Source organism: Vicia villosa, unplaced genomic scaffold (assembly GCF_029867415.1).
Source record: "Vicia villosa cultivar HV-30 ecotype Madison, WI unplaced genomic scaffold, Vvil1.0 ctg.000397F_1_1, whole genome shotgun sequence".
Lineage (NCBI taxonomy): Eukaryota > Viridiplantae > Streptophyta > Magnoliopsida > Fabales > Fabaceae > Vicia > Vicia villosa.
Window position 1 is genome coordinate 500,500 of NW_026705178.1, and position 24,295 is coordinate 524,794.

The 24,295-nt window shown below is 33.1% G+C and overlaps 1 protein-coding gene across 1 annotated transcript; it reads left to right on the top strand.

The window, feature by feature from the left end:
* Window positions 1–5,328: 5,328 nt before the first annotated feature.
* LOC131627720 (probable LRR receptor-like serine/threonine-protein kinase At1g53430) lies at window positions 5,329–15,011 on the top strand. Its single transcript, XM_058898578.1, has 24 exons — window positions 5,329–5,659; window positions 8,418–8,592; window positions 8,714–8,785; window positions 8,902–8,970; window positions 9,225–9,296; window positions 9,380–9,451; window positions 9,669–9,740; window positions 9,834–9,905; window positions 10,000–10,071; window positions 10,158–10,232; window positions 10,324–10,395; window positions 10,521–10,592; window positions 10,684–10,749; window positions 10,890–10,949; window positions 11,031–11,069; window positions 11,158–11,204; window positions 11,329–11,702; window positions 12,151–12,346; window positions 12,436–12,573; window positions 12,676–12,788; window positions 12,887–13,097; window positions 13,184–13,421; window positions 13,777–13,927; window positions 14,033–15,011. Exons 1-24 carry the CDS (start codon window positions 5,557–5,559, stop codon window positions 14,423–14,425), a joined length of 3,024 nt encoding a protein of 1,007 aa, XP_058754561.1. The 5' UTR covers window positions 5,329–5,556; the 3' UTR covers window positions 14,426–15,011.
* Window positions 15,012–24,295: the final 9,284 nt, after the last annotated feature.

The following is a 24,295-nucleotide window of genomic DNA, read 5'->3' on the forward strand; positions in this document are numbered from 1 at the left end:
CATCTTTTATCACACACCCCATCGCAACCACCCCTTCATCAAAGCATCCAACATCCACCTGAACCAATTTCAAACCAGCACCCGATTTTTGCACCTGACTACCAACCAAACTGTTGCACTTTAACAGGACTTCTGGATTTGCAGAGTTAAAATCCCTAATCACTTCAGCTGCTTCAAAAGCTACACGAGAAGGATCAGAATGCTTGTTGTTGAACACACAAATATTCCTAGGATGCTAGATTTTCCAAAGTGAGGAGCATTGAAGTTGGATAATCTGCATTTCCTTACCATTAAGAGTTTTAGACAATCAATCGATGATGTAAAGATGTTACGGAAGTGTGAATCCCAAAGGTGGGGAAAAATAGACTCTTTGAGCGAAATCGCACTCGAGGAAAAGGTGACGCGCATCTTCAACATAATAATGACATAAAGGGCATGAACGATCAAGCATAATACCTTTCTTCTGCAAATTTCGTTGGTTTGGAAGAATGTTCTTTGGGAGCCTCCACACAAAATTACACACTTTATCTGATAACAGAATCTTCCAAAGCTTTTTCCAAAAATTTCCTAAGATGTCACATGAGGGCCCAACTTTCTTAGACGTCCTCTCACTCCCCAGGACCTGATATGCCCTCTTGATAGAATAATTACCATCAACATTAAAGTGCCATATCATTTTATCCTCAGGAGTTCTTCTAGATAAAGGGATACTAAAAATCTTTTCAACATCCTAAGGACCTAACAAAACAGAAAGAGCTTGTCTATCCCTACAGCTAAGATCCTGGTCAATTAAAGAAGAAACTCTGAGGCTTGCCTCTACATTCTCGCTTTGAATGAGAGGTTTAAAACCTGGACCAGAAGGGATTCAGTTATCCTCCAACACTTTCACCTTTGTACTATCTCCAATCCTCCATCTGGATCCTTTTACAACAAAATCCTTTGCACTGAAAATACTTCTCCACGCGTAACATGGGGAGAAACCCAACTTGGCATTCACCACATCACTTCTTGGGAAGTAATTTCCTTTAAAAACTTTCACAAAGAGCGAGTCCCTCCCTACATAAGTCTCCAGCACTGCTTCCCCAGAAAACTTAAATTAAAACCACTCATACCATGAAATTCCATACCCCTAGAACCTTTCGCCACTGTCAGTCTATCCCAACTCATCCAATGAACTTTCCTAGTGTCACTATTGGATCCCCAACATAACTTTTCCATCATTGATTCATTCTCATTGTATATTCATTTTGGTAATTTGAGACAACTCATAATATATGCAGGAATCGCTTGAGCCACCGCTTTGATCAAAACTTCTTTTCCCGCTCTAGAGAGGAATCTTTACTTCCATACTTTTAATTTCTTTCAAACACGTTCCACTACAAGAGAAAACACTTCTTTTTTGGATCTTCAGAAGACAACCGGTAAACCCAGGTACTTTGAATAACTATCCACACCTTGGAAACCCAGTCTGTTGCAGATCATACTTTTCACCTCCTGACTAAAATTCCATCTAAATGATACTTCAGATTTATGAAAATTCACAACCTGACCCGAGGCTTGCTGATACTTTTGGAGAAGTTGAAGAATGCGACTAGCTTCATCCAAATTTTCTCTGGCAAAGAGGAGGCTATCGTCGGTGAAAAACAAATGAGAGATAATAGGCACTTTCCTTGCAATTCTCAGACCATGAACTTTGTTGTTTTTTGATTCTTTCTTCAGTATTCCAGATAACACATCTGCACAAATAACAAACAGGTAAGGGGGTTCCCTTGAAGGAGACCCCAGCTAGGAGTAAAACACTTTCTTGGGTTTCCATTAATGAGAATTTGATAGATGACAGAAGAGATGCATATTTCAATAAGATTCATTAAATACATTGGAAAACCCAAGAAGGCCAAAGTGTTGGTGATGAATACTCTAGTCTATCGTAGGCTTTCGACATATCTAGCTTCATCGCCATTGGTCCTTACTTCCCTTTATCATTTTTCTTCATCCAATGGAAACATTCCATAACAACTAAAGCGTTATCTGAAATTAGCCTCCTTATGACGAAAGCACTCTGCTCTTCATCAATGATATCTGACAGAATACTCTTTATCCTGTTGGCAATTGTCTTAGTAACCAGCTTCATTGTCACATTACACAAACTTATAGGTCTGAATCCTCTGAACATCTGAGTTTATTTTTATTGGGAATCAAGGCTATGAATGTATTGTTCAAGGAACTGGGATCAACTTCATTATTGAGAATGTCCAGGACACACTTACATACATCTCTTCCTACAATATGCCAGAAAAGAGATTTTGAAATTCAAAATTCACGTACCCTCTATCGAGCCTACATTGGATGTTGTGTTGGCCTAGTCTTCCATTGGTCCAAGTGAAAGGATAACCATCAAAGTCAAGTTCGAACAGACCACATCAGTCAATTGCTTGTCTACTATACGAAAACTGAGAATTTGGTCTTGCAATGCCTCCTTGCTTGTCCTTTTCTTGGGAAATATCATTAAAGTCACCAATACACAACCAACTACCAACCATCTCCCTAGCTATTTCCTGAATCAATTCCCATGTCTTCCATTTATTTTGCTCCTCCGGATAGTGATACACCCCCATAAAGGACCAACTATGATCAAGATCCTCCTGTTGAACCTTTCCAGCCACATGATTTAACGAGGAAGAACAAAGATTAAAAGAAATGGAGTCATCCCACAGAAGCATAAGACCCCCAACTCTCTCTTTCCCACTCCCAGTACAGCTTACACAAAAAAAAAAATTAGAAAACCGTGACCTATTTTTAACACAAATAGCTTCCTCACATTTCAATCGAGTTTTCATCTAAAACACTATATTAGAGTTTCATTTCTTAAGGAGCCGCAACAAGGCTCGAACGGCATGGGAATTCCCTAATCCCCTGCAGTTCTAGAGATGATATTAATATTAAACCAAAAGAATAAATGATCATCTATACTTGTAAAACAAATCATAAATTCATGATAAATACCGTAATATGGGTCCATAATTTATCTTTCAAATCATCGTCGTGCCAATTATCTATCAAACTGATGACTTTGCTTATGCCTTGTAATGACACGTAACCCCTAAAACTATCAACACGTTGACCATAAGCCTTATTAATTCTTGGAGAAAAATCAACCGTAAGCAAACACCAATTTTGTGAGCCTTTGACACCTTGATCAACATCGTGGCACCTCTAGATTTTCTTTTAATTTTTGTACTAGTAAAGGTTGTAGCAGAGGTTGTATAAGAGGTGTTGGCCAAATCGCCTATCTCTATTAAACTTCCTAAGAACATACATTCAACATATTCTCAAACTAATGCATATTCTCAAACTAACATTATTCAAGAAAAATAACATTTTAAGATAATCTTCTAAGGCACCTAATGTACATGAACTGTACTATATTCATGGAACATTTTCTAAGAACATACATCTCAAAGTAAAAAACAACATTTCAAGAAAAAAAAACTTTATATAAGCTAATAATTATAAGCTATTTTGATAAACCACTTTAGAGTGCTTTCAAAAATGTGTAGAAAACAACTTATGTTCGTAAGTGTTATGTCAATAGATAATTCAATCCAAAAAGCCTCTAATAAAAAGTGATTTTAGAGTTGTAACATACAAAATACATCAATATTTGCTATTCAAAAGCGATTTTACATTACAATTCAACAAAATTGAAAGACACACTAGAGAAAAATAACATTTTTTTTATCAAACCAACACCATTTTTCTCAAATTAACACAATTTTTATCAAACTAACACTAGATAAAGCGAGTTACGTATAAAAAACGTGATGACGAAACTTCTTTAGATTGAAAGAGTTGATGTTCGAGTTGTTGTTGAAAGATGAAATCTGAGTTTTAATGAAGATGAAAATCACATAATTTTTTTAAGAGAATGAAAAGAGGAATGCTGATAGGTAAATGAAAAGTTAGGGTATAGTTGTATGAAGTATTCATGAAAAAGAACTTATACGCCGGGTATAGGGGATAACCGCGAGAATAAATTAATTTAAAATAAAAATTAGAAAAATCCATATTTTAGAACTCATGAAAATGATATTACTCCTTGGTTAGGCAAAGAAACTAAGGGATAATACAAATTTAAAAATAAAAAATAAAAAATAAGGTATTCGCAAATATTAGTTAGATAACTCAAAATAAATAAGTAAATTAATAAAGGAAAAAGTGAAAGACGCAAACTAAGAAAATGTAACACTTGATTCATAAGCCAATTAAAAATTAGATTAAAAAAAACAAAAAAATGTAATAACAAAGATTCGAAGCGAGGTTCTTGGTAGATCTATTCCCTCTGATTTTCTCTAAACCGAGGAAATATGTTGTATTTTTTTTTTATAAAAATAATCATGGCGCTCCCAGAACATATACCTCAGTTATTTGTTGGATGAGGCGGAAACTTTGTCATGTAAAGTATTATTTATAGTAGTGAGTTCTGCACAGTTGCCAACAAATCTTTGATGAGACTCTTGGTTTTTCAATCTTCGACAATTGGTGAAATTCATTGAACTCCTGGGACAAGAAGGGAGACTTTTTGGTTCGATGGTAGATTCAAAATGACTTATGGGGGAGGACAATGGCTTAGTAATAATAGTAACACCATTGACCTAGTGGTGTTGCAGATTATCGATGATAGGGGTTGCTAATTGGAGTCTTGTGAAGCAATTGATCTTAGTATGAAAGGGTGGTGAAAATTATTAAGTACATTCATAAGCAACATCACGAATCTTTAAGGACCATAAAATTTACGAGTTAAGGATTAATTTGGTTAAGTTGGATGATGATTAATCATCAATATATTAATAATGTTGTATTTGTAAACACTCCGAGGATCAAATATGTATAATTTAGGAGTGGAAGATTCATACATATCTTGTAGACTTTATAGTAAGATGATTAGGATTTTAGTGCTCAATATCCTAATGAAACATCTAACCCCTTGGAAAAGCTATGAACAGATTATGATATGATCTCAATTGTACCGTCTTTATCATTGACCAAGTTTCAGAAAATAATTTTAAGGCACAATCTTAGTATGTACCACTTTTAGATCAATAACTTGGGATGACTTGGTCTATTAATGGATTGAGTTTCACCTAATTCAAAACCTTTTTTTATTCAAATATTAATTATATTTTTTAAACAAAATAGTTTTTATAAACTAAAAAATATATAAAATATAATTAAAAAATATCACAATTTTGTTGAATTTTATTTTGACTATAATTTTTGTTGAATGTTATTAAGAGTTAATAGATTCTATGTTTGCACTTTCCATTTCATTTTCAAAAAGCAAGACAAAGTAAAAACCATTTCTACTTAAGCCCTCCAGCAAACAAACAAACAAATAACCCCTTACCAAATCTTTTCTGCGTTTCGATTTGTTTAATCCTCTCTCAACTTTTCTCCCTGTCGTTTATCATTCCAATTCTAAAAAAGCCTCTTCTCAACACAACACAGAAAATATATTGTTCCTTAAACGACATAGATCAAAGCGTGTTGTCTTCCCTAATGTCAAGCTTCAAACATGTATCCATGTTCTTCTTTTTGTTCTTGGTTTTCAATTGTTTCTCCATGCTTGGATCCAACGCTAAAGTCCTACCACAAGATGAAGGTACTTTTCATTTCATTTTCTTAGTTTCAATTTTGTTCATGTTTTGGAAATTGGAACAATCATTATTAACCAGTAACTTCCGAAACTGTTTTGTTTTTCGGTTCGGAACTGTGAGAATTGAAACCGACTTTGAATTTTACGGTGAAACCAACTTTAACGTTCTAGCGTTTTTTCTTGTAACTTGTATAGAGTGTCTTCATGTTTCATTTCCAGAATTTTGTTCATGATTGCTGCAATTAACTTGTTCAAAATCATTTTCTTTGAAAACAAATTTGATTCTATAATTGTAGAATTGAGTTTTATGTGTTTAATTGTTCTTAAATGTTATTGATTTTATTTAAAAATTGAATATATATTTTTTATTTTGAAATTAATTCACTTCTTTTGGATCAGTTTCATTGAATTCAGTTACTACATTTGTCTAAGTGAGTAAATTCAATAAAAGTGAATTTTTTTTTTTTGTTGTGATAATTTATATTTGCATATTTTTGTAAATATAATTTTAATTTTAGAGTGTTTTACTAATAGGTAATTGATTGATATCCTACTATGATGTGATGATAACCACGTCTGTGATAGACATAGGTGGACCCTTAGTCTTGTCTTTTTTATATATTAGGTAAACAAAAAGATTAGTTTTATTAATAAGACTGTAGTTTAGCTGCATTAAGATTAGGCATTAGGATTAGGACTCCCCTTTCCATCCATTTGCTTAAATACAAGTTGTTTAGATAAAAATATATTTATATTTAATTAATTATAGAATTATTTTTTTATCAATATTGAATTTATATAGGTTATACACTTATAGTAATCATTATACTGAACTAACATACAATAAATGACATTCAATAACAAGAAACAACAATAACATACAATAATGCCATTCAATAACAAAGAAACAACAATCAAATCTTATTTTATTAAATAGATAATCTTATTTTATTAAATGGATTTAACATCGACAATCAAACTTTATTTCATTTATATTGGTTAAATAGATTATATTATAAAATGACGAGTGTTACCTACCTAAACTCTTTAAATGATCTATGTTTAATTAATGTGGGACATAAAATCTTTTCAAAATACCAGTCACGTTTAGTATTTTTTTTTTTAATTTAGTGCGTGAATATTAAGTAAACGATCCATAGTTTGATCGATACGCTATGATATTATGTTAGAGTTTAGTTTAACTCATGTTTACAAAACCGACTCGTAAAATAAAAAATAACTCTCTATATGAACATTAGAGGTTCTATGTCTTAACAATGGAGAACTTGAAATCTTTTCAATAAATTATGACATAATATTCTATTAAAAATATTTGTTTAAGAAATATTATTTTTGTTGTTCCATATGTTTTTTTAAACCGTAGACGAATTAACGATATGGTTTCTACATACAGTAAGATTTAAGGATGGGGTTCAATATATTTTAATTATATGAAAAAGATAATATTATATATTTTTAATAATATATTTAGAAATAGTGGGCGAAGCTAACATGTTGAAAGTTAAGAGGTGGGGGACAAATCAAGTTATGTACGTGATGTGCAGGCGATTGGTGTATTATTAATACGTGTGCACTGTATTAGTCAAACACTTTGTTCGCCTCAATTTTCTCTTTTAGGAACATTTATTTACTCCTATATGAGTTTCATGATGTTAATTTTACTTGGATTATTATCATTTTAAATTCAACAAAGATGTTGCTATAAAGGATGTATTTTAAATTATTATCTCTTTTAATGATTGTCACATTTAAAAGATACTAATCACACATCAACATCCCACAACATTTAATTAATATGCTTAAAAATATAATTAATCTAAATCACAACCAAAAAGACAGATATTTGTCACCGTGATTGTTTTTAACTTTAACTCTAAATTAACAAGTTATTTTACTTAGTAGTTTATGATTTTTAATTCATATGACAGGCAATATAAATCTAAGGAAGTACTATTAATAATTTAATAGGATTGAAATGCTGAGTTGATTGTTCGGTTGTGGGTGAAAAAAATTGATTTTAAGTAAATTGATTATATAACATTGATTTTGGATAAAAGTGAATTAAAGGTAAAGTGATTTATGTTTGGCAAAATTCTTACAAAAATGAGTTGAATAATAAATTCCAGTGTAAAAATCACGTTTGATCAAAAACTAAAAATCCTAGCTTTAAGTAAAATCAATTCTTGAAAATATAATCAATTTTACTCGACATCAACTAAACACATCAAAATCAATTCTAATTCTAATTCTAAGCATCTAAAAAGATAGACTTATTCTTCGAGGAGCTTTTAGAATTAGAAAGTTGAAAAAAGGTGTACACATAATTCTTTTGCATGAAAAGTTCTATTTCTTCTTTTATTATTATGTCATTATTTTATTACCTGCCATGCATGACTTGCTGGTCACACCAACTAAAAAGTGACATAATAGTTTGAATGACAAATATCTAATTTATTTATTAAGTCTTTTGACCATGAGAGCTACAAATTATGGGCTAAGTTTTTGACAACCACAGTTTGCAAAAGCATGTGATGATTATTGAAATATGATAAATAGTTGGATTTAAATTTTTATTGAATTTCAATAAAATATAAATAGCTTGAAAGAATCTGAACTCCAATCATGAATTAAAAATAAATAAGTTATATTTTAATTACTTTTCAGATTATTAAAGTAAAAACATTTAAAAAATAATAATACACACTTGTTTTTCTAATTTGATTTGATTTGTGTTGTGTTGCAGTGAAATTGCTCCAAACAATATCAGACAAGTTAGAAAACTTGAATTGGAAGGTTACACAAGGTTCTTGCAATGATGATAATGGATTTGGTAACAAGAATATTTCAAAGGATATTTTAAGCAGTGTCACATGTGATTGTACTTTCAACTCTAGCACTGTTTGCCATGTCACAAACATGTATGTTTCTAAAATCACTCCCAAAAAGTTAAATTAAATATAGTAAAAGTTTTTAAATTTTATTAATACTTACAAATATGTGCAATATTTTAAATTAAGATTCTATATTTTGGTATGGTAGCTTGCTCAAGGGTCTAAATATATCTGGAGTTATTCCAAATGAATTTGGAAATCTCACTCAACTCAAAGTACTGTAAGTGATTACATTTTTTTCTCATTTTCTTCATTCATAAAGAATAAGTCATTAATTATTAGTACTATTTATTTTGTTAATACAAAGAAACTAACTGAAACTTTTATATTGAGCAGTGATCTCTCTAGGAATTACTTAAATGGTTCAATTCCAAAGAGCCTTGGAGTCCTCTCACTTGTGACATTGTAAGTTCACTTTAGACATTATATTTAAACACCTTAACCACAATTTTTTCTATTTCTTTCAATTATATCCTCTATAGCATCGTCATCTCTGAAAAAGATGCGTTTGTGTTCGTGTTTGAAATTGGGACAAATATTTGTGATTAAATTTAATTTATTCATTTTTTCAGTTTATTATTGGTGTCGATCTGTGTCAATGTTGGTGTCGTGTTTCCGGTGTCTGTGCTTCATTGATTATATTTATATCTGATTTTCAGGGCATTTTTGGGAAATCAACTTAGTGGTTCAATTCCCTCAGAACTTGGTAACATTGCAACACTTCAAGAACTGTAAGTGTTTCAGAGAATAATTTGATGTTATATTAGATTGCTATGAAATTGAAATAATCATGTTTATAATCCAATTTTTGCAGGACCTTAGAGGATAATCTGCTTGAAGGACCTCTTCCTTCTAGCCTTGGAAATTTGAAACACTTGGAGGATTTGTGAGATTTGTTTCTTTTAGCCTTTTTATTTTATATGTGTGTCCGTGTCCGTACAATACTGACACCTGAGATTATGTTCAATTTATTGATTTTTTCAAATTATTACTGATGTCGGCGTGTCAATGTCATGTCCATTGTCCGTGTCTGTGTGCGTGTCCGTGCTTCATATGGTTTTACATTTCTAATTTTTTTCTCAATACTGTAAATGAATCTGCAGAAAGCTTTCTGCAAATAATTTTACAGGGACGATACCAGAATCATATGGAAATCTGAAGAATCTCACTGATTTGTGAGTGGCATTATATGTTATGATATGATACGACTTTTCTCCGTTATTATTTTATGTATTTACTAAATTCTGAAATTACTCAATATTCTGCAGTAGGCTAGACGGAAGCAGTTTATCTGGGAAGATTCCGAGTTTTATGGGAAACTGGACGAAACTTGAAAGATTGTGAGTATACATTTTGGTTCATCCACGGCCGTTTACTTGTTGAAGAATTAAATAAGGATATATCATGCTTAAGTCTGATTAAGATTTTTTGTAGGGATTTGCAAGGCACGTCGATGGAAGGTCCTATTCCTCCTGCGATATCTCTCTTGAAAAGTTTGAAGGAATTGTGAGTACTTTCTCTGCCATGGTTATGGAATGCAATGTTAACTAGATGAAGATTTTCTTTTGATTGATGAAATGTTTATATAACAGGAGAATATCTGATTTGAAGGGGAACACAACCATGACATTTCCTGATCTGAAAAATTTGACACGCATGATAAGACTGTGAGTTGAAACCATTCCTTCCGTTTTTATATGAACAACTTCATAACTCATTTAGGATTTTAGTAACTGGTTTTTTGTTTCCGTAACTCAGGGAATTGAGAAATTGCTTAATCACTGGTCCTATTTTAGACTCTATTGGTGAAATGGAAAATTTAAAAACACTGTAAGTTGGACCAATGATGTATTTCGTTTTCTTATAGTTTGGAAAGTTATTTTTTAAGACTATTGAACTGAATCATGACGTTCTATAGTTTCTTTATCATAATAATCTGCGCCTTTTTCTTTCAGAGATTTGAGTTCCAATAGATTGACTGGTCCAATTCCAGATTCATTTGAGAACTTGGAATATATCAATTTCATGTAAGTGAACAAAAAATGTTTTTCTTTTCTTCTCTCAATTGTTATTAGCTTTCAGTGACTTAAACAAGGCACGTATTAATGATGAATGCAGGTTTCTGACAAACAACTCTCTAAATGGAACAACTCCAGGATGGATACTGACCAACAAGCATAACTTGTCAGCATATTTTCTTGATATTTTTTACCACTAATTGCTTACTTTGTACTTGTTGAAATTTCGGTGTTACATAAGCTCAATTAGTTTTGAGCACTCGTTGAGTTATGAAGTAATTAAAGTATACATGCTTTATGTTTCAGCGATTTATCTTTCAACAATTTTTCTGAGTCTTCTGCAACTGATTGCCAGCCTTTGGACGTGTAAGCTTCATCTTTATTTTTCAAGAATTTTACCATCATTTTTTGTATCTTAATACTAAGCATAGTACTTTTGTTGAACAGGAACTTAGCCTCCAGTGTCTCTCCTTCAGCAAACACTTCGTAAGTTCGTGTGATCATACTTATGGTCTAGGTTCAATTATGTATCACCTTTGGAATAATCTTATGAATTTAACTTCATATCTTTTAGATTATCTTGTTTGAAGACGAACCTACCTTGTTCGGGAAAATCTAAGTGTGAGTGTTAAGATATGTTAGGTCAATCGCATTTTCATTAACTACAATGATTCGAAAATGAAATTGTGATAGCTTCTTTTCTAACACGTGGTGAAAAAATATTTTTGTTAATATTTCTCTGCAGATCACTCATTGTTCATAAATTGTGGAGGACCTGCAATAGAGATTGATGACAAAGAATATGAAGCCGACGAACATTTACGTGGAATTTCAAACTTTGTTCAAAGTCCTGATGGAAAATGGGCTTATAGCAGCACAGGAGTATTTCTAGGAAATGAAAAAGCTGATTATGTGGCAAAAAATGTTTTCTCTTTGAATATTAATGACTCTTCTAGATACTACCAAACAGCCCGCATTGCGCCGATATCTCTTAACTACTTTGGATTTTGTATGATGAAGGGAAACTATAATGTGAAACTTCATTTTGCTGAGATAATGTTTTCTAATGACCGGACTTTTAGCAGCCTTGGAAGGCGCATATTCGATGTTTCAATTCAAGTAAGTAATGAATCCACAACTGCTTCTTTCTTAGACTTTGGCAAGTATCTTAATTAAGCACTTATAACATTTTACCATATAAGTGCGTATGTATAACCTATTTCTATAACAAAAGATACCATAAAGTCAAACTATTCTCTTATATTCATAAGCTATTTTCATAAGCTATCTTATAGAGCTTATGGAATTTAGTTGAAAACAATTATAAGCTATTTTCTATAAGCTTTTTTCACAATCTCTCTTCAATAAGCTATTTTTATAAGATATCTTATAGAGCTTATGGAATTTAGTTAAAAACAGCCTACGGACATGTCTTAAGCTGTTCCTATAAGCTCTTACAAACCGAGACTGGCGCTTAGTTTCTAGTTTCTACTAAAATATTGCTCATGTTTTGTATCTGGTTTCTTACAAATCAAAAGTTCTGAATTTCAAAACTATATAATGACAGGGTCATAAATATTTAAAAGACTTTAACATTATGGAAGAAGCCGGTGGAGTTGGCAAGGGAATTACTAAGGACTTTAATGTTGATGTTAATGAAAGCACCTTGCAAATCCACTTATCTTGGGCAGGAAAAGGAACTAATGCAATTCCTATGCGAGGTGTATATGGACCGCTTATATCTGCTATCACCGTGACCCCAAGTAAGTACTAGTTTTCGTATTGTTTTGGTTTCATAACCTTAAACTACATTGTATTTTATATTCTTAAAAACATTTAAAATTTGCTTTAGACTTTAAAATTCCTTCAAATGGTTTGTCTGCTGGAGCGATTGCTGGAATTGTGATTGGATCATTGGCACTTGTTCTGTTGATACTCTTTGTCCTTTGGAAGATGGGTTACATTTTTCGGAAAGATCAAACAGACAAAGGTAAGATTTTAGCTCTAAGTAAATAAAACATTTTCATGATTTAGCCATGGACCTGTTTATTTTCACTTCTTGTTCCTGAGTAAAACACTTATCTTATTGCAGAACTCCTAGAATTGAAAACAGGCTATTTCAGTTTGAGACAAATTAAAGCTGCTACTAATAACTTTGATCCAGTAAATAAGATAGGTGAAGGAGGATTTGGGCCTGTTTACAAGGTAAATTTCGATAAACTATATGTTAAATGTATTTGAGAAATATAAAGCCTTGAAAGGTTATCCTCAACTATGAAACTGAATGCATTGCATATTCACAGGGTATACTATCAGATGGTGCTGTGATTGCTGTTAAACAGCTCTCGTCCAAATCAAAGCAAGGGAACCGCGAATTCGTAAACGAAATAGGCATGATATCTGCTTTGCAGCATCCCAATCTTGTGAAACTTTATGGATGTTGCATTGAAGGAAACCAATTGCTGCTTGTATATGAATACATGGAGAACAATAGTCTTGCTCGCGCTATTTTCGGTAAGGGCTTCATGTAACAGATTTTGGTTGTCGATATGTTTCTGATAAGTTTAAAATCAAACTTTAAAATACAATTTTTCTTCTAGGTAAGCCAGAACAAAAGTTGAACTTGGACTGGCGCACGAGGATGAAGATTTGTGTAGGGATAGCAAGAGGTTTAGCCTATCTTCATGAGGAATCAAGGTTGAAAATAGTACACAGAGATATTAAGGCAACTAATGTCTTACTCGATAAGCATCTGAATGCTAAGATCTCTGATTTCGGTTTAGCCAAGCTTGACGAAGAAGAAAACACTCATATCAGCACGCGGATAGCTGGAACAATGTTAGTATTGTGCCACAATATTATAAAGTTATAAATTCTAAAGACTTTGTTTATCATTAGTTGGTTTGCACTCATAGTTTTAAATTGCAGTTCACAATCACAATTGTGGCCGCAATGTAAATGTTTTGAAAGTTTTTCGTGACTAAATCGTGACTGCAATTGCAGCCGCATCGACTGTAGTTGTCTGCAATTTCAAAGATTGCAATGCAACTGCAATTTATGGCCATGCTTGCAATATTAATCACAATCTGTTTATTTCGTGCTGCTACAATTATTTACTTAGTCTTACCTAGAAATTGTTTCACTTTATTTTTTAATATCACTAACATAAAGGTACTAAATGCTCTCTTACCAGAGGCTACATGGCTCCTGAGTATGCTATGCGGGGTTACTTGACCGACAAAGCAGATGTATATAGTTTCGGAGTTGTAGCCTTAGAGATTGTAAGTGGAATGAGCAACACAAATTATAGGCCAAAAGAGGAGTTTGTTTATCTTTTGGATTGGGTAAGCTACACTTGGTATTTCTTTTCACGGTGATTTCCCTTGTTTCTAAATTCATAATCATGGTTTGGTTAAATTGCTTATACTATATCTTGCGTGTCATTTTAGGCCTATGTTCTCCAAGAACAAGGAAACCTTCTGGAATTGGTGGATCCAAGTCTCGGTTCAAAGTACTCATCAGAGGAGGCCATGAGAATGCTGCAATTGGCACTCCTTTGCACCAATCCATCTCCAACTCTTAGACCACCAATGTCATCGGTAGTGAGCATGCTCGAAGGAAACACTCCAATTCAAGCGCCGATCATCAAGCGAAGCGATAGTACAAGTGGCGCAAGGTTTAAAGCCTTTGAGCTTCTATCACATGATAGCCAAACTAATGTTTCTTCAACATCCTTACAAGATAGTAGAGAGCTAAGAGGCAAATCAATGGATGGACCATGGGTTGATTCTTCCATATCTTATCCAAGTAAAGATTATTCTTCATCTGATAGGCTTATTTGAGATTTGATGACGTGTTATTTGTAAGATAGAGTGAGGGAGAGAGCAATGCATATATATTAATTCTTTTGTAAAGTATATCTGGACAACAATTTAGAGTGAGCATATTTGCTGAAATGTAGTGTTGGAATCAAACATGTGGTTTTGAAATGTATGGAAGATTTTCATTGGTTCTTCCTATATATTTGAAGGAATTTAATGTGTTAAACATACTTATTCAAAGTTCTAACTATGTGTGTTTCTTAGACATTGAATGATGTTGTCCATCCAATACTGCTTATAGCAATGACGGATTAAGTTACATCATATACAAAGCAGTAGGATATATCTTCGAATTTTGTGGCCAATTCCTTTTGGGTAAGGGTTTTGTAGAAAGAAAAAAGGGCAGGATTTTTTGAAATAAACCAAGGTATATAATATTTACTACCTCCATTTCAATATGATAAAACTATTGATGAGGATAGAGAAGTAGGGGTCTACAAAGGTGTATAAAGGACGGGTTAGATTAGGACGTGTCGTATGTAATCCGAATCCGACTTTAATACTTGTTCAGACTAATTTTTAGACCCCGAGTCCAATCATAAACTAAGGACATACGAGTCAAATAAGGACTAGACAATAAAAAACAAGATCGGTTGATTGGTTTTTAAGACAAGTCACCGCTAAAATACATTAATATTTTGTAAAAATAAATTGTTCAATTTGTTTTATCATTAGACAAAAATAACATAAGTTTCTTAGTCTACAAATCACGTGCATGTTCGAAAGAAATTAATCACTCTGAAATTACAACGTATAATTGTGACAACACGGTATTTTATGAATTAATCATCAATCCATTCACATGCATAATACTACTTTACCCCCTGCCATATTCGGTTTACCCCCCTCTAAAAAAAACTTATTGGACAAACCTTGCAAAATAAAGATTCTATCAAATTTGACCCTGATCAATTTTTTTGACCAAGAATCTTGGCTACATGACATTTTTGGTAGTGCTGACTGTACAGCACATAAGCAATGTGGCACAGTCAGCACTGCCACGTGGAATTTAATTTTTTTATTGATTTTTTGTAATTTTTTTTAAAATTTTTTTTAAAAAAAATTTAATATTTTTTTACGTTTTTAAAAAATATTTGACAGTACCTGCGGATTTACCTAAGAATTTGACAATACCCGCGGATTTACCTACGAATTTAAAAATACCTGCGGATTCACCTATGGATTTGACAATACTTGCGGATTTACCTACAAATTTGACAATACCTGGGGATTTACCTTTAAAAATACCTGCGGATTTACCTGCGGATTTACCTGCGAATTTACCTGCGGATTTACCTACGAATTTGACAATACCTGCGGATTTACCTACGAATTTGACAATACCTGCAGATTTACCTACGGATTTAAAAATACCTGCAGATTTACCTACGGATTTGACAATACCTGCGGATTTACATACGAATTTAAAATTACCTACGAATTTACCTTTAAAAATACATGCGGATTTACCTGCGAATTTGACAATACCTGCGGATTTACCTACGGATTTGACAATACCTGCGGATTTACCTACGGATTTGAAAATACCTGCGAATTTATATATAATAAAAATAAATTTTAAATAATAATTAAAAAAATTGGAAAAAAAATATCAAATTTTAAAAATTGAAAAAATATTTTTTAAAAACGTAAAAAAAATAATAAAAAAAATTTAAAAAAAATCAACAAAAAAAATTTAAAAAAATCAATAAATTTTTTTTTTAAAAATTAAATAAATTCCACGTGGCAGTGCTGACTGTGCCACATTGCTTATGTGCTGTACAGTCAGCACTACCAAAAATGCCATGTAGGCAAGATTCTAAGAATCTTGGCCAAAAAAATTGATCAGGTCAAATTTGATGGAATCTTTATTTTGCAAGGTTTGTCCAATAAATTTTTTTTTTAGAGGGGAGTAAACCGAATCTCGCCTATATGTCAGGGGAATAAAGTAGTATTAACCCTAAAAAAAATTATCTTGCAAATTAGCTATTAGTGTGATTAATAGGGTAAATTGTAACAATAGTAGTATATCACTACATCAAAATTGATTTTAGGCAATACTCCATAGACACAGTTTTTTTTCCAAAGCGCTGCTATAAGATAAAAAAATAATTTAAAATTATATTTTAAATTGAGACAACGCACTGCTAAAGGCTAATTTTAGAAAGCACTTTTGAAAAACGCTGCTAAAGGCTAATTTTAAAAAACACTTTTGAAAAACGCCACTAAAGGCCATATATATGGGAGCGCTTTTAAAAAAACGCTGCTAGAGGCCACACTTAAGAAAGCGCTTTTGAAAAGCGCTGCTAAAGAACTTTTTTTAGAAAGCGCCGCTATATGCCATGAAATAAGCGCCCTTGTTTCCATTTGTTTCAGAAAAACAATTAAAATTGAAATTAAAAAAGCGCTAATTCCATGCTAATTCCATAAACCTCAACCCATCATCTAACACCAACAGTGATAACCATCATTCGAATGACCCAGAACCTTGCCCTATCCAAAGAAGACTACCAATACCTAGTGAATCTTTTGAAGTCCTCAAGATCAAATTCTTTCAACAATAACAAGCAACATGATGAAGACTCTAAAAATCACATTGTTTCAAGAGTCAATAAATAAGGTGATATCTTTCATTTACCTACCTCACATTTGGATTTTAGATTATGATGCTAGTGATCACGTTTGTCATCATTTACATTCCTTTAAAACTATCTTCAAAATGAAACCTATTTCATTTTGTATTCCAAATGGTAACATTTGACTTGCACATTACAGTGGCACCATTCAATTTTTAAACTCATTTACTATACATAATGTGTTATTCCTTCCCCAATTTAATTTAAATTTACTGTCTATTTCTCAACTTACAAAACAATTAAATTGTCAACTTACCTCTGCTCTTGGCTTGTGTTACATTCAAGACTTGCTTACCCAGAGGATAATTGTACATATTAAGCTCTTCAACAATATCTATAACTTTCAAAAATCTCCAAAGGGTCACAACCTATTTGCATTACCTGCTCAGCCTTCTATACATACAAGCAATACTACCTTTGACAAAACTCAATTTATCAACAATACTGTAAGATCTATACCTTCACAGTTTTTTTATTAGTGACGCTTTAGGTTAGGCCACCCAGCCATTTCTATTTTACAACAACTCTGTACTACATTTCCCTACATTTCTATTAATAAAAACATTGTCTGTGATCATTGTCTCATGGTAAAACAAACCAAACTTCCCTTTCCCCATAGTGACACTACATCTCTTCCATGCTTTGATCTTTTACAAATGGACATCTGGGGTCCCATTAGCACTTGTTTTATTGATGGATACCAATATTTATTTAACAATATATAGTTGACGATTTTTCTCACTTCACATGAATATTTTTAATGAAAAATAAGGCTGAAACTAGATTGTGCATTATTAATTTTTTCAATTTTATCACTACACAATTCTCGGCCAAAGCCAAATCTAAAAGAAGTGACAATGGCCTAGAGTTCCAAATGCACACTCTCTTTTCCTCCTTAGGTATTTTACACAAAACCTCTTATTCGAAAACACCCAACAAAATTTTATAGTTGAAAGACAACATCGCCACTTGTTAAATATCACTGGGGCATTACTTTATCAATCTCACCTACCTAATTTTTTTTTTGGTCTTATGCTTTAATTCATGCTACTTTCATCATTAATCATCTCCCCAACCATTGTTCTTAAATATAAAACACCATATGAATTCTTTTTCAAACAACCCCCCACATTTCTTGATCTAAAAGTATTTGGTTGTCTCTCATTTGCATCCATTCTCATGCAAAAGAGAGACAAACTAGATTATAAAGAAAGAAATTGCGTTTTCTTGGAGTATAAAACCGCACTAAAGGATATGTCCTATATGATTTACAAACTCACAATGTTTTCATCTGTAGACATGTTTTTTATGAAAATGTTTTTCCTTATCAAAATTCGACATCTAAAATTGTTGAGAATATTACTACTAATGATGATGATTAGGCCTCATTTGATGATACCTTTTTTTTCTTCCCACATACCTTCCCCACCCCTACTAATAATATTCATGCAGCTAGCCCTCCCACATCTGACATTGGTTCCATTTATAATCATGTGGCAGAATCAACATCCCTTATAGAACATCCTTTAAGAAAATCCTCTCGAGTTTCTAAACCTCTGCTTACTTACAAGATTTCCACTTTTCTAATGTAAGCACTAATATTTCATATCCTTTATCTAACTACATCTCTAGTAGCAATCTAGCTAGTTCTCACTTGTCTTATATTTCTGATATCATTGATATTCAAGAGCCCTGTACCTATACATATGCTGCTCTGATTTCCCATTGACAGTTTGCTATGAGCAGTGTGTTGGAATTTTTCTTAATTAATTAAAACTTTATTAATCCATACTCAATTCAAGATGAAAAATAAAGCGGAAGCGTACCTTTAGGATCCATGGAGTTTCAATGAGAAGATGATGATCTTGATAGAGTAATGACCTTTCAATTGTAGATTCCTGAATTCCTTAGTTCCTCTTCCAATGGGATAAGAGAATAAATATTTTATAATATTTTCTAGTGTCTACAATTGGGGACCATAACCTCTTATTTATATGAATCTTATGCCCTTTCATGAAGGGTCATGTTTATTCATGTTTAAACTTTCATGCCCTTTCATAAAGGGTCACGACTATTCAAGCTTTCTTATTTTAATTTTACCCATCACAAAATAAAATAAGACTTTTGGTATCTACACAATATTTTGCATGATGATTATATCCTTAGCCACAAATATTATATTAATAGATCACTTTAACTTGGCTAATTAAATAATGGTCCTAACACATCAATTAATTTATTACATGTATGACCCAAAATAATATTCTAACAATCTCCCACTGGTCATATATGTATTCTTATAAATGTGTTAGACTTTATGAGCTCAAAAAATTTCCATTATAAATCTTGGACATATCCTTATCTCGTCCATTAGTTACATCAATATATAGGACCAAAGCGGTTTTCATTATATCAATCATAATTAAACCCATCAATGATCACAATTATAAATGCAACTAAATGACATAGATTAACCATGAAATGTGCAGCATGAAAATCACATGAAGGTGATCAATACATGTCAATTTTCAACTGGTCCTCCTTACTTTAATGAGATCAATATTATCATACAAAGTGCAATGAACTAAATAACCAAACTTTATTTCTGATTAGAACATAATACAAATATATAAGTATGTATATATAATATCAAACATAGAAGATAACTAACATCAATGACTAATTCCCACTAAACCAAAGAATCCTCTAATTGTATAACACCCATGTGAGCAGTGTGCTCATGAAAGACCTTAGGTGGGAGCCCCTTCGTCATAGGGTCCGCTATCATGGAGTTCGTCCCTAAATGTTCTATGGAAATCTGTCCACTTTGTACTCTCTCCTTCACAACTAAGAACTTGATGTCAATGTGTTTCGACTTTGTCGAGCTCCTATTGTTATTGGAGTATAAAACGGCTGATTTGTTGTCACAAAATAACTTGAGTGGTCTTTCAATTCCTTCTATAATCCGCAGCCCTGTGACAAAGTTCTTCAGCCAAATTCCATGGTTTGACGCCTCATAACACGCTACAAACTCTGCTGCCATGGTGGACGAAGCTACAAGAGTTTGCTTGGCACTGCGCCAAGAAACTGCATCACCTGCCAACATATATATATAGCCTGAAGTGGATCTTCTACTATCTTGGCATCCAGCAAAATCGGAGTCAGAATACCCAATGATCTCCAGAGAATCTGACCTCCTATACGTGAGCATATAATGTTTTGTTCTCTTTAAATATCTCATAACTCTTTTAGCTGCTTTCCAATGATCCATTCCTGGATTGCTTAAATATCTGCCTAACACTCCAACAATGTATGCTATGTCTGGACGTGTACAAACTTGAGCATACATTAGACTTCCTACAACTGATGCATAAGGTATCTTTTGCATTTCTTGAATTTCTAAATTTCCTTTTGGGCACTGATTTAGACTAAATTTGTCTCCCTTAGTGTTGAAAGAGTATTGTGGTGTACTTTTCGTTTATATCGTATCCACAGGGATTATTGCGATATCACCGCCGTTCTATAGCCTATTTTGTATTGAGTTAATGTTACTTTAGTTTTAGGTTTGCAAAAGGTCATTCAATCACTTTAGTAGCAAAGAGTAAATTAATGAAGGTTCTAAGTTAAAGAAAATGCATCAAGATTCGATTTCATCGACCTAAGTTTGTATGTTTCCTTATAAATATATGCTTATGAACTTGCTAACGATCAATATAATTACGTATCGACACCTATATCGTCTGTGTCCGCAACGATATAGCTAGATTTACCGTATTGTTTAACCGACGATTTTTCCACCATTTAAACAATACAAATAACGTTTTAAAACCGATACTTAGTAAACATCAAACTCTAAATCCATGTCTGCAACTTATAGTTTGAAAGATGATGAGTTAGGTCTAGATACAAACATTGATGTCTCAAACATTTATACCAAAGAAAAAGCTTTAATAAACAAACTAAACCATCTATATTGATCATCACTTGTTCATACACATATATTCACAAGAAAAACATACAAAAGGCTAGGAAGATTACATCTTATCTTGATAGAAAAGGGATTTAGCTATCCATGAGAATGGTAGCTTGCACAAGAAGGAAAGGATGAAGATCAACAAGCATCAAAGGCGATTAATCGACGATCAAGGCTTCCAATCTTCAACTCTATGTTTGCTACAGTGTATTATGCTCTTGGTTCTCTCTAAAATATCTCTACATACCCTTCAAAGTGATCTGGCTCCTAAACAAATATACAAAGTTTCGCAGACCGCGCTTAGCGCGGTGCAGCCCGCTAAGCGCGCTATCAAAAATTGCTTAAACCGCCCAACCGCGCTAAGCGGGCTCCAGACCTCGCTTAGCGCGGAACTCTCTGCCAGAACTTCCTTCTTTTCTTCAAAACCGCGCTTAGCGGGCTCAACCTCGCTTAGCGCGCTTCCACTTTTCAGCAACCCTTGGCTTTGGTCTTGGAACATCATCAAAATCCTTTTTCCATGGTCCAAGCTTCCAATTATCTGTAAAAACTACAAAATCCAACATAGATTGCAAAGATAAGAACTATTCAACAATAATATAAATATAAGAATAAATATATACCAAATGATAATAAAATACTACTATTAACCACAAAAAGACTTGAAAGTTACCAAAAATTACCTAAGATATTTACACAAATTGGTAACTAACAACTCTCCCCAACTTAAACCTTTGTTTGTCCTCAAACAAAAACAAACATAAAAACAAAAACAAACAAAACCAAGAGAGTACAAGCTAAGACAAGAACAAATGGGTGGTTCAAATTCCATAAGCACACAGGTAACATCTCACCCTTGCTAAAATAATACCATGATTGAGATACTAATACTAAATACACCTTTGATGTAAACAGTTCCTAAAACAAAATAAGTTCAAAATTGAATCCCAACCTACACACTTCTCTAGTAAGAGACAAAATTTAGGACCTAACACTCACACAACAATGTCGCCAACATCCCGAATTAATTATGCATTCATCTACACAACATTTATATAAAAAGCGTAAAAGCAAGAATCACAAAGACTTTAGGGTTGTATCTTGGCTTGGTTAACAAGGAAGTGTCATTTCTCAAGGCCATTGAAACGAAAGGGTCAATACCTAAGAGAGCATTCAAATACAATTATATCCACATATCCTTATCAACCACTCACACAAATTTATTGCTCAAGAGTTCACCTTCTTAATTTAAAGGAACTAGCTATATACAAAGCCCTTTTTTTTTCTTTTTCTTTTTCTTTTTCTTTTTCTTTTTCTTTTTCTCTTTCTTTTTCTCTTGAGCAATCACTTATTTACTTCTCACTACCAATACAACCGAAATTTTATATTCTCCCCAACTTGAATATTACCACCACATAATCACGAATGCTCTCTATTCTAAGGCGAAAAGGAAACATTCCTAACCACAATTAATGGTACTCTTCAAGGTTGAAAGAAAATCATCAAGATTCATATCAAAAATCGGCAAATATAGACAAGGAATTGATACCGCTTGAATCTTGGCAAAAACGGCTCAAAGTGGTTATCAAATGCTCACACACTCACCGGGTAGGTTATATATGGTAGAGAAGTTATACTCGTAATATGAAACAAAATGCTTTGATCACTTTCATGCTTTACACAATTAAATAAAAAAACGCAAGATTAAACATAATAAATACGAGTTAAACGCACATTGTTGGTAATCACAAAATAATATATATATATGTACAATGGAAAGGCTCCTCACACTAGTTTTAGAACTAAAATGATTCAATATTGAACTATATTTGTTAAAGAAAATATGACATCTAATTTGTACAATTACAAGCATCTAATTCATGGTATATTAAAGAAACGATAAAAATGTACCTTGCACGTACTAATTTCACATTATATCATCACCGCCCCAATTGGATGTAAAACCTGCTCCATCAAGGAACACTTTCACAAGGACAACAAAAATTAAAAAAAAACAATTGCATATGTTCATAGAAATAAAAGCAATTAAACTAAAAACTTAATAATTTAAAACAAACACCAAAAGGTGTCACAATATCCAAAAAGGCATAGCAATGCCTAAGGTTCAAAATACCTCATCCTATAAAAGGATGGAACAAAACATAACAAAGCTAATGTCAAAATAAAAACTAGCACTAAACATACTAATAGCACTAAACATAAAATATAAAACTACTCATCCTCATCCTGATTTTCTTCCACATTTTCATCCTCGCCACCTTCCTCCTCCTCAGGAAATGGACTGACCTCAGGCCAATCAGCAAAATCCACCAAGTCTTGGCGAGAACTCCACGGATGAGCCACATGGGGCTCCATCATCTGCAACCTCAGATGAGACATAGAATCATGCAAAAACATGAATGCTCTCTGATGCGCCATATGAAATGCCAAGTTCTCCTCTCTATCAGGATTACTACGGCGGCGAGCAGGGCGAGCAGCAGCAATAGGAACAGCAGTCAACCTGGATAAACAATAACGCTCAATAAAAATGTCATCAATAAAAGTGTCAATAGACACAAGACCCTCAGAAGGAATCTGCACTCTTGCTTTCTTGCACAGATTCATGATCAAACCAGGAAAAATCAGCTTGCAGGGAGCACGATCACCATGCCGAGTTCCACTCAAAGCAACCCTCTTTAGCTCATTCGCAATAATGCGAGTAATATCAATCGGCTCATGCTCAATCATATGAGCAACCAAAGCAGCAGACTCAGCAGGCAAAGAGGAAGTGTGACTCCTAGGCCTTAAATTATGAAGGACCACCGACATGAGAACCTGAGCATTAGTAGTCAACACTTTTCTAGAGAACTTCTGGGGCTGCTGTGAAGGATTAAGATCATAAGAATGCCCACTCATACACAAAACCTCTCTCAGATGCTCCCAATCTAAATTTCCTCGTGCCAATTGCACATGATACCCACAAAGCTCACCATCCTCAAAAGGCAATGGAGTTCCAAGAAATTCACGGATTGCCTGACGAGAAAAGTTGATTTCCTTACCACGCACCCAAGTTTTGAACTCATAGGGAACACCTTCAACCGGAAATTCCTCATTTGGAATGGCATTAGCATAAAACTCTCTTACAATCTCCAAATGAAACTTAGGTGCAGGCTCACAAAGCTTAAGCCAACCATACTCCTCAATGGTGTTATGACACCACCCATA